General features: G+C 53.8%; 2 protein-coding genes across 9 annotated transcripts in view; one reads left to right on the top strand and one right to left on the bottom strand.

Annotated features, from left to right (window-relative positions):
- The first annotated feature begins 200 nt into the window (after positions 1-200).
- ESRP2 (epithelial splicing regulatory protein 2) lies at positions 201-10,845 on the top strand. Of its 5 annotated transcripts, XM_055100390.2 has the most exons (16): positions 505-542; positions 926-957; positions 1,043-1,171; positions 2,702-2,815; positions 2,927-3,041; positions 3,384-3,482; positions 3,996-4,050; positions 4,124-4,234; positions 4,308-4,440; positions 4,523-4,565; positions 4,708-5,009; positions 5,117-5,329; positions 5,435-5,633; positions 5,784-5,970; positions 6,257-6,422; positions 6,496-10,845. In XM_055100390.2, the coding sequence occupies exons 4-16, from the start codon at positions 2,753-2,755 to the stop codon at positions 6,583-6,585; spliced, it is 1,776 nt and encodes a 591-aa protein (XP_054956365.1). In that variant the 5' UTR covers positions 505-542; positions 926-957; positions 1,043-1,171; positions 2,702-2,752; the 3' UTR covers positions 6,586-10,845. The 5 variants fall into 5 exon arrangements, with proteins under 5 accessions (XP_054956364.1, XP_034796405.1, XP_034796404.1 ...); XM_034940513.3 differs by having other exon boundaries at positions 206-957; positions 4,127-4,234; XM_014341801.4 differs by having other exon boundaries at positions 209-957.
- Positions 7,552-11,010, bottom strand: part of NFATC3 (nuclear factor of activated T cells 3) — a 147,846-nt gene continuing 144,387 nt past the window's right edge. For all 4 annotated transcript variants that reach the window (XM_034940507.3, XM_034940512.3, XM_034940508.3 and 1 more), the window contains one exon: positions 7,552-10,455. In XM_034940507.3, the coding sequence (XP_034796398.1) occupies positions 10,334-10,455 (122 nt within the window). In that variant the 3' untranslated portion in view covers positions 7,552-10,333. The remainder of the gene's footprint in view (positions 10,456-11,010) is intronic.

The following is an 11,010-nucleotide window of genomic DNA, read 5'->3' as shown; positions in this document are numbered from 1 at the left end:
GCCCACTCCCAACCCACAACGACCGCGCTCTGGCACTTCTCAGTGCCAGGCTAGCGCTCGGCCCTAGCATCTGCGTGGACAAGCCCTTCCCTGTGATCCCTGGTGACCACCCCACAGCTCTAACAACGCTGATGTTCCCGCCGCCCTCCCCTTTCCCAGGTGACTTCTGGTGATCCCCCTACAGGGTGATACCCGGCAACTCTCACCGCCCCCTTGACCCTTTGACTTCCATCAACCCCAGACCTGCCGTGTTGACCCCCACAGCCCCTAGACTGCCTCCTGGTGACTTCCATACTGGAGAAGGCCTCTGTCTTGCACGCTGCTTTGCAGAGGCCTGACGGCCCCTGGGGAAGAGTGGGGGGAGAGCGGAAGAATGGGATAGCCCCCAAAATCAGGCAGGACCAGCCCTGGAAGTAGGAATCCGGATCCTAAGCGTGCGCCCAGGCCGGGAGCGTGAGCTCTTGCGTCCTGGGTTGGGTTCTGGCGGCCCTCCCCCAAGGTTCCCGGAGCCGCCCCGGTCACGTGGCCGGCGGGGCCGGCAGGTAACTCGCCTGGAGAGGGCGTGGGCCGGTAGCCGCCCCGCCCCGCGGGGCGCCACGGGCGGGTCTCGGCAGCGCCCACTGAGCCAGCCGGGCCGCAGGTGCCGCCCCCGATACACGGTGTCCCGCCCAAGCTGATCCGCGTCTGCGGTCGGTCGGTGCGTGCGTGCGCCTCGTCGGTCCGCGTGTGTCTGGCCGAGAGCCCCCTTCCTCTGCGGCCATGACTCCGCCGCCGCCGCCGCCCCCTCCCCCGGGCCCTGACCCCGCGGCCGACCCCGCCGCGGACCCCTGCCCCTGGCCCGGATCACTGGTCGTCCTCTTCGGGGCTACGGCGGGTGCGCTGGGACGGGACCTGGGCTCGGACGAGACCGACTTAATCCTCCTAGTTTGGCAAGTGGTTGAGCCGCGGAGCCGCCAGGTAGGGTGGAAAGGAGGCGGTGAGGTCCCCAGGGAGCTTCCGGGGTCGAGGGGCGCGGCTGATCGGTTTCCCCCGCCGCTCACAGGTGGGGACGCTGCACAAATCGCTGGTTCGTGCCGAGGCGGCCGCACTGAGTACGCAGTGCCGCGAGGCGAGCGGCCTGAGCGCCGACAGCCTGGCGCGGGCAGAGCCGCTGGACAAGGTGCTGCAGCAGGTGAGCGCCGGGGTGGGTGGCGGCATGGCCTGGACGTGAGGACATTTCTGGGCGGGAGTGGCGGCCGGAGGCTAGGCCTGGCGTGCCGCAACCAACCGGCCCAGGCGGCAGGACTGGGGTCTTGTTTGAAACTTTGAGCGACTCTCACGTGTGCGTGTCCCTTTCATCCGCGCGTGCCAGCCATTCCCCTGGGCGCCTTACTTTTCAACCATTGCAGGAACCTACTCCTACCGAAGGGATCGGGACGCAGGCTTTGGGATCCATCCCCAGTTCCCGCCCGGGGAGCGAGGCCGAGACGCCTTTGGGAGACCTGCTGGGTCAGGTCTCCCTGAGCCGCAGCCGGAAGCGAAAGGGGTCGAGGGGCCCATATAGGTCACCTGTCCTTGCCGCCCGCGTCTTCGGCCTGCTTCGGAGCTGCTGGAGCGGAGGCGTAGGGCGGTGTCGGCCCTAGAGGTAGACGCCGCCAGGTGTAAACTGCTCGTCTAGGCCTGTCCCGGCCGGCTGGCCAGGCGTGGGCGCTGTCCCGGCCTCGCCTGGGGGACTATCTGCCTGCTGAGTGCAAAGGCCTGGGGTGCCTCCTGCCCTAGCTGAAGTGGGAGGTGGTTTCCATTGCTGTTTTCTTTTCCTTATCTTCACTACGGCGCTCATTCTATGTGTGACTCTTGAGTGTAATTAGTGTAAGTCCTTTTTATACGCTCACATTCTTTCATCTTCCAACAACTCTTGTGGTTCCTGATGAGGAGGCACCACGATGATGATTCCTTGTCTGTTCCAGAAGGGCTCCCGGCCCTTCACTTGGGGAGTTTGCTGGAGGAGAGCTGGGTTGCCTTGCTCTGTCAGCCCCAAGTTGTAAAGTGTCACAGAATTGGCAGGGAGGGTTCGTGGGTCACTGATTAGTGTTTATATTTCTCCAGCAAGGATGGAGGCTGGGGGAGGGCTGGGCAGCCTCAGGAGTGCCACCCCCTCTATGAGCAAACAGCTCAGTGCCAGCCGGTCAATAGGATGTGGGTCAAAGCTCATGCTGCCCCTGATGTCCAAGTGTGGAGCTCTGTCCTTGGAGTTTCTCTGCCCCTCGGTTGGTCAGACCTGGAGGCGGGGCTGCCATTGACCATGAGCCTTCTGGGCCTCAGGCAGGCCTGGGCCTCCCCCACCTGTCTGAGGGTGGTGCCCGGTCAAAGACAGGTTTAACCTGCTTTGCCCCGCCCCTTCCCACCTGCTTGTCCCACTCCAGGTGTTTGCTCTGGCCCCACTCCAAACTCCTGGAGTGTGTGTGTTGAGGGCTTCGGTTATATGTGATTGCCCTCATTTGGCCTGGAGGAGGTGACAGTGGACTGGAACAGGGTTGGGGGGTGAGGGGGAAGGGACATAGGGCTAGGCTCAACAGGCGTGGCCTCTTATTCCCAGGCAGGATAGGGCTGAACATCGGGCTGAACCAGCTTTGCAGCCTGCCTCCTTCCTCCTCCTACCCTCACTTCCTGCCTGCCCAGCTGTGAATCTGTGTGTTTCTCTCTCCCCATTCCCTATCCCCAGTTCTCACAGCTGGTGAACGGGGATGTGGCTTTGCTGGGCGGGGGCCCCTACATGCTCTGCACTGATGGGCAGCAGCTATTGCGACAGGTCCTGCACCCCGAGGCCTCCAGGAAGGTATGCTCCTGAAGGAAAACCGGGTGGGGTGGGGTGGTCAGTAAGGTTCCCAGAACCCCTGTTGTCCTGAGGGTGGGCAGGGCGCTCATCCCCAATCCTATGTGCCCCCAGAACCTGGTGCTCCCCGACATGTTCTTCTCCTTCTATGACCTCCGAAGAGAATTCCATATGCAGCATCCAAGCACCTGCCCTGCCAGGGACCTCACTGTGGCCACCATGGCACAGGGTATCTGTGACCCAGCAGGGTTAGGGTGGAGAAGCCACTGTGGGTACATGTGTCTGAGTATGTGCATGCTGTGGGTGGGTAATATGGACACATACAAGACTGCGTTATCTGCTAAGTCCCTGAGTGTACTGTGTCTTCGTGTCTGTGCTAGGATGAGTTTGGAATGTGGGTATGTGTCTGTCTATGTCTGGACTGGGAATCTGTATGTGCACACATGAACTGGGCCAAAACAAATGTGTATGCTGGTCTCCAGCATGTGTCTATGGAGGGGAGTTGGGCCCAGGAGTAAACAGGATTAGTGCTTATGCTAAGATGTCTTCACTGTCACTTCTCTGCCCATAGATTTAGGACTGGAGACAGATGCCACAGAGGATGACTTTGGGGTCTGGGAAGTCAAGACAATGGTAGCTGTTATCCTCCATCTACTCAAAGAGCCCAGCAGTAAGGTTTCCCTCACTGCCTGTCACCTGTTCTCAGGGATGAAAAATGCCTGTCTATTGCTCCTCCCCACTGTGACCTTCTCTAAGAGACCACGGGGGAATCCTCTTTGTCATTTCTTTCTTTTTTTTTTTTTTTTTTTTGAGACAGTCTCCCTCTGTAGCCTAGGCTAGAGTGCAGTGGCACAATCTCAGCTCACTGCAACCTCCACTTTCCGGGTTCAAGCGATTCTCCTGCCTAAGCCTCCAGAGTAGCTGGGATTATAGGCGCCTGCCACCATGCCCGGCTAATTTTTGTATTTTTAGTAGAGATGGGGTTTCACCATGTTGGCCAGGCTGGTCTGGAACTCCTGACCTCAAATGATCCACCCACCTTGGCCTCCCAAAGTGCTGGGATTATAGGCGTGAGCTCGGCCTGTCATTTCTTCATCTCTCTCAATTGTCCACTTTTTGCAGAACTTGGTGGGGACACCCCTCTCCACCAGACCCTGCTGACCCCCAGGCCATCTTTTCTCAGGTCAATTGTTTTCGAAGCCCGAGGTGATAAAGCAGAAATACGAGACGGGGCCTTGGTGAGTGTGGGAGCAGGGGCTGGGGGTGACAACAGCTGAATAGCTCTGACAGCACTGTGCCCTGCCCCTACAGCAGCAAGGCTGATGTGGTGGACAGTGAGACTGTGGTACGGGCTCGTGGGTTGCCGTGGCAGTCATCAGACCAGGACGTGGCTCGCTTCTTCAAAGGGCTCAACGTGGCCAGGTGGGTGTGGCAGGGTGGGTGGGCCCAATTGGACAGGCCTACCCAGGAGGCACTAACAGCACTGGCTCCACAGGGGTGGTGTAGCACTCTGCCTCAACGCCCAGGGCCGCAGAAATGGCGAGGCCCTCATCCGCTTTGTGGACAGCGAGCAGCGGGACCTAGCGCTGCAGAGACACAAGCACCACATGGGCGTCCGCTATATTGAGGTGGGGCTTTGGGCTGGGAGCGGAGCAGGGCCAATCTGAGTCAGGCCTGAGACCCATGGGCTGCTGCTCTCTGTACCCACAGGTGTATAAAGCAACAGGGGAGGAGTTTGTAAAGATTGCAGGGGGTGAGTATACTGCAAACAGGGCCTGGCTCCCCTGGTTCTTGATCCATCTCACTTCCCCACCACCCCTTGCCTGCCTGCTCCCCTGCATGGGTGAGTGTCTGGAGGAGCATGAGTGAAGTCAGCAGGCGACTCTCATACACAGGCACATCACTAGAGGTGGCTCGTTTCTTGTCACGGGAAGACCAAGTGATCCTGCGGCTGCGGGGACTGCCCTTCTCGGCTGGGCCAACGGACGTGCTTGGCTTCCTGGGGCCAGAGTGCCCAGTGACTGGGGGTGCCGAGGGGCTGCTCTTTGTGCGCCATCCTGATGGCCGGCCTACTGGTGATGCCTTCGCCCTCTTTGCTTGTGAGGAGCTGGCACAGGCTGCACTGCGCAGGCACAAGGGCATGCTGGGTAAGCGATACATTGAACTCTTCCGGAGCACTGCAGCAGAAGTGCAGCAGGTGAGTGCCCAGGGCTCCCCACCCCCAGATGTACTGTTACTCCAGGGCGGCCCTCTGTGTCCCTGCCCTACTTGGCATGACCAGCCTGTTGCTGCCTTCCTTACTAGGTCTTGAACCGCTATGCATCCGGCCCACTCCTTCCTACACTGACTGCCCCACTGCTGCCCATCCCCTTCCCACTGGCACCTGGGACTGGGAGGGACTGTGTACGCCTCCGAGGCCTGCCCTACACGGCCACCATTGAAGACATCCTGAGCTTTCTGGGGGAGGCAGCAGCTGACATTCGGCCCCACGGTGTACACATGGTGCTCAACCAGCAGGTGAAGCCACTGCTTGGTAGGGGGAACACATAAATAGGAAGGGGTGTGTGTTAGGGGTAAGGCACTCTTACACATGACAAACTGCTCACAAGATGGTGTGCACAGGGCCGGCCATCAGGCGATGCCTTCATTCAGATGACATCAGCAGAGCGAGCCCTAGCTGCTGCTCAGCGTTGCCATAAGAAGGTGATGAAGGAGCGCTACGTGGAGGTGGTCCCCTGTTCCACAGAGGAGATGAGCCGTGTGCTGATGGGGGGCACCTTGGGCCGCAGTGGCATGTCCCCTCCACCCTGCAAGCTGCCCTGTGAGTGCCCTAGGGGCTAGGGGAGGAGGAGGCCTGTGGTAGCCAGGCTGTTGTAAGCCCCTACCTTCTATAGCGGGGACTCCTTTCTGGCTACCCCACCCAGGGCAGTGCTGGGCTCCGTGCACATGCACTTTCTACTTCTGTCTCTAGGCCTCTCACCACCTACCTACACCACCTTCCAAGCCACCCCAACGCTCATTCCCACGGAGACGGCAGCTCTATACCCCTCTTCAGCACTGCTCCCAGCTGCCAGGGTGCCTGCTGCCCCCACCCCTGTTGCCTACTATCCAGGGCCAGCCACTCAACTCTACCTGAACTACACAGCCTACTACCCAAGGTACCCTGCAGCTAAGAGAATATCACAGTCCCACTCCCTGTCCCAATCTGGGGAAAGGTCACGATCCCCTTTCTGGACCAGATAACTCCTCCCTTGAGATGACAAGGGAGTAAGGTGGCAGCTGGCTAACGCCATCTACAAAACAGATCGAAAATGACTCTGTAGAGGCTGGGGCTTCAGGGAGGAACTGAATTAAGCACAAGGCAGAAACAAGGGAGGAGGGAAACAGGTCTCGGTCTAGGCCACAGGTGGCATGCATGACTAAACCTTGTCTCTCCCACCCTAGCCCCCCAGTCTCCCCCACCACTGTGGGCTACCTCACTACACCCACTGCTGCCCTGGCCTCTGCTCCCACCTCAGTGTTGTCCCAGTCAGGAGCCTTGGTCCGCATGCAGGGTGTCCCGTACACGGCTGGTATGAAGGATCTGCTCAGCGTCTTCCAGGCCTACCAGGTGAGATTGTGTGGCCGGAGGGCCTGGCAGGTCTGGCTGAGCTCTCTGCCCTAAATCTGTGTCCCTTCTGTAGCTACCCGCTGATGACTACACCAGTCTGATGCCTGTTGGTGACCCACCTCGCACTGTGTTACAAGCCCCCAAGGAATGGGTGTGTTTGTAGGAGAGAAAGCCAGGAGGTAAGAGCCAGCTGATATCCTCGGCGAACATGTCTCTCCTGAGTCCAGAAGACCAGCACCCTCAACCTGGTAGCTTCTTTCTGGCTTGTCAAAGCTCTCAGAAGGTACCTAGAGGAGCCCAAGCCCCAGCTCCATCCTCCACTTATTCTGCCTGTTTCCCCCAAAGACAATGGCTGGACCCTGCATGCAGGGCTGGGGGTGGAATGGGGCTAACCAGCTCCTGATGGCCTGAGCCAGGCATCTTGACTGGCACCTGAAGAGCCCTTAAGTCTGTCCTGGCTGTGGCCCATGCCGACAGATATCGTGGGGCTGACAGGTCCACGGCAGGCTTGCTTTCTTTTATAAAATGAAAGCTCTGGTACCTTCAATGTATGACTCCTGGGAGAATCAAGGGTCCATCTGAGCCTCTGAGTAAAGATCCCAATGTTCTACCTCTCCCTGTCCCTCTTGTAGGGGATAGGGAGGCAGAGAGAGCCAGCCCCTACTCTCAGAGTATCTGGACCTCAGAGACCATGTTGTGCCAGGGGTGGTCCCACCTAAAGATGCTAGCCCCTCTCCAGGTGGGCATAAGGAGTAACAGATGGCAAAACCACAAACTATTTTGATGGACTGTGCTGCAGTATCACCAGAAGACATTAGGGGGCAGTAGGCCCCCACACAAAACCTTCAGGCTTGAATTTTAAAGGGGAGGACTTTCTGCCAACTTTTCTTGTATGCCTTGGGAAAGCCAGTTGCCCTGAACCCAGCAGACACCATGGAATGTCCTTTGCACGCATTAAATGGTACAGAACTGAAGCCTCGGAAGCAATTTGGAACTCGATCTTCTCTTCCTTAAATGAAAAGTTATTGACCAAATGGACTTTTTAAAAGACACAGGACCCTTAACTTTGCCCCGAAGTGAGGGGCTCCACACCAACCCCAGGCGGAGGAACACTCAGACAGATTAAGGATACTGTTGACCTGTCACTGTTTATTATTTCAGCACTAAAACTGAGGAGCCTCAACTGCTGGCTCTTCTTCCCTTTGTATTTGTGTAAGGAGCACTGCACTCCCATAAAAGGTTTTAAAATACAAAATGTACAAGAACACACAATTCCAAGTGCTGTAAACATAACTGAGAACCAGTTCCTTTACTAAACATCCATTTTATAAAATACAAGGTTTCAATTTGAGCCCATCTGAGCCTTAAAGATCCATTCTGAATACCAAAAACAGGGCTTCACAGCCAGGCCCAGAAGAGGTCTGGTGATAATGGCTGGCCCTGGGTGGGGATAGTTTACACCCGGGCAGCAGCACCACACATGAACCCAAAGACATGTTCTTTTTAAAGCTGTTTTCAGCCATGTTTCTCTGTGCATCTCCAGTAAGCAGAAGGCTACCCATTCCATTCCTCAACCCAAGAGCTAGCACAGTTAGAGTAGGAGGGGGTGCGTACTAGCACGTGCCCAGTTGCTCAGTGCTGCTAGTAGAAATTGATTTGCATAGTCCAATGGATGTGTGCTTTAACACCACTATGTTGCACAAAAATTTAAGTCTTTATCTACAAAGCCAAAAAATATTGACTCTTAACACCAAAGCTTTTACAAAGCTGATATAAAACTGCTTACATAGTATACAAAGCTCTATTTTAAAATTTAATGTTTATTTTCAATAGGAAAGCATTTCTAGTGCTACAGGCATCAAGGTATTTAGAAGGCATCAAAATTTGGTGCATAGCAACTCTGGATCATAGAGGCTTTTAATTCTTGAGGGCACAAAGGGTATTGCAAGGGGAACTCTTGCAATAACCTCATGTGAGGCAGCTACACCAGGGGCAAAAGGGTAGAGGCAAGTCTGGCCATTTCTCTGGAATGTCAACCGAGAGGCCAACTTCTTGCCCCTCCAAAGGAAGCTGTGGGCTTCCAACCACAGGCCCAGAAGCAAATCTCACTATCCACATTCTGTGACACAACTCACTTTTCAAGAAAATTTGAAAACACCCAGCTCCAAGAGGGGCCACAGTGATCTGCTGAAGAATAGACCTTTTTCTCTAACTTTAGGGGAGAAATCTAAAATATATTTTGTTTTTTTTAAAGACCATACTTCCTCATCCTGAGTCAACAGCTCCTAACCTACTGACAACAGGTGGTGGGCAATAGGCCAGCTCCCTTTCCCAGACCTGAACTGGCCTCAGTAGAGAGAGTCCTGGCATCAAGGGCCTGCAGTCTCCTGGAATAACAGCATCAGGCCTTCAACCAGCACACTGTCTCACATATAGGCACTCAAAAAATCTGCTTCCTGAATCAATGGAAGTATATTATTTCATTTGAAAGCATACTGCAAACTTCAGAGGCTCTGTAATGGGCCCAGGAACAGGTAAAAAAAAATCCCATTAGGGAGAGGGGTAAGGGCAGGTTTTTTTTTTTTTAAAGTACCCAACTCGGGTACCTCCTTTGGTAGACAGCAGGCTGCAGTTTCTGCTGGGCCCTGCCTTGGACACCAGTCTCACCAGCAGCAGCACCAGGGTGTCTTTGGTGTGGAAGGTCAGGTTATCACTTCTGGATGTGCTCAGAGCCTTCTGGGGAAAAGGCTGGTTTTTAGATCATACAGACAGGACAGGGTAGGCCAGAATCATTTCAGGCTATAAACAGAATGGCAGATAAGCCTTCCATGCCAGTGTGACTCTTAAAACCTTCCCATCTGGAGTCCTGTATTTTCTCTGCCCATGCTGATGTACTGCTCATTTGTGCTTTAGCTCTGCACACAGCCTGGCCTCTAGAGAAGAGTTAGAACTGCAAAGCTGCCTAAACCACTGAGACTGGCTCCAAAGGTCACAGAACAGCCAAAGGCAGATGCTTCTGTTTGGAAAAGGTTCTAGGACCAGATGACACAAACAGGAAGCGCACTCCACAGCCTACTAGTTTTTATGATGGCAAGAAATGAAAGTGACCAAGCTAGAACCCCACCATTCAGAGTCACCTTAAATGTAGCCATCTTACCCAGGGTCCTGAGGGAAAAAGCAATTTCAATATGGAGCCAGTATGGAGAGATTGCAAGATTACCTAGAAAGTTACCAAAAGGCTATGCTCTGGAATGTCTTTTTATATTCCAACACTTCAATGATGGAATGGTCTCTTCTCATTTTATCTAACAACAGTTTAGTTTTATAAAGAGGTATGAGCTACATTTGGCTTTATTTCCTATAAATCTATGAACGTCTTCAGGACACATGCTGACTTTCTGAGGCATAGGTGTGGGCTTGGGATTTTTTTTCTTTTTCTTTTTTTCTTTTCTTTTTTTTTTCTTTTTCTTTTTTCTTTTTTTTTTGCTTCTAGAAGGTCTTATCAAAAGTTCCTATTTTAAAAATTATCATAAAAACTAAAGGGCCCTTCAAATGACCATAAAGCAGTACAAATCACCAATCCTAGCTAAGTAACCAGGTCACCTGCAAAAGCAGCACCTCGGAAACAAGAGAGCCTGCTGCATTCACACTCAAAGCACCCATCATATAAAAGTATCCTAGTTAAATATAAAAAGCAAAGCTCATTTCCCCAAAACTCAAACAGCCTATGCTGCTCCTGTTCTTTTGCCAAATTTACCCAAGGCCTGAGGTGGAGGAATGCTACTTTCCCCACAAATGGTGGGTCCCACTCCTGGCCCCAGACCTGAAGGCTGCAGAGTTGGAAACCCAAGGTCCACGGAGAGAAACATGCTGAGAAGTTGGTGGTGGACACAAGGCTGCAGTAAGCACTGTTAGAGCCCATCAGATCTTCCTAAATCCAGGGACTCAGGACTTGGGAGGGGAGCCTGCCTGCTCACCCCTGCTCCTTGGGAAACAGAAATCTGGGACATGTCTCTCCCAATTATCTCGTTCACTGAAAAACAAGAAAAGGGAGAGTGATTAGTGACCTCTGAGTGATTAGCCATATGATGCCCAACGCTGAGCTCTACCTCAGACATTTCCCTTCCCATGGCTTTCTGTAAAGATAAAGGCAGTGTCTGAAGCCTGCTCCTGAGCTGAGTGGCATTAGAAATGGAAAGAAACATCACTCCACAAACTGCTCCGGATCTCTTTTTCTCTCTCTCTCATTCAATTCATTTTGGGTTGGGAAGGGGGCTTACCCTCACTCTAAAGGTATGTTTAAATAAGTATTCACCTTACTCTAACTTTTCTTTAATTCGTATCTCTTTGAGAAAGTTTTTATTTTCTACAATGCCACCTCCTATGTAAATGGAATGAAAATAAATGCTTTGGTCAGAATAAACCACTGTGATGTGGGGGTGATTTTGCTACTGTATCCTAATACAAGCACTCTTTATTATGTGGGGGCATTTCTGTTGTTTGTGATCTTTTCTGATTGGAGGCTGTAGCTTTTCTGTTAATTTCTCTGATGTCCTAAGCATCTCAGGGAGGTACAGTGCTCTGTGAA

This window comes from Pan paniscus, chromosome 18, assembly GCF_029289425.2.
Source record: "Pan paniscus chromosome 18, NHGRI_mPanPan1-v2.0_pri, whole genome shotgun sequence".
Taxonomy (NCBI): Eukaryota; Metazoa; Chordata; class Mammalia; order Primates; family Hominidae; genus Pan; species Pan paniscus.
This window is presented reverse-complemented; position numbering and strand designations above follow the sequence as displayed.

Excerpts from the sequence above, each read along its gene's own strand:
- ESRP2 (XM_014341801.4), top strand. The coding sequence starts at position 760 with ATGACTCCGCCGCCGCCGCCGCCCCCTCCCCCGGGCCCTGACCCCGCG. Across the intron at positions 2,816-2,926 it reads ACCCCGAGGCCTCCAGGAAG|AACCTGGTGCTCCCCGACAT; the intron begins GTATGCTCCTGA and ends ATGTGCCCCCAG. Across the intron at positions 5,634-5,783 it reads TCCACCCTGCAAGCTGCCCT|GCCTCTCACCACCTACCTAC; the intron begins GTGAGTGCCCTA and ends TTCTGTCTCTAG.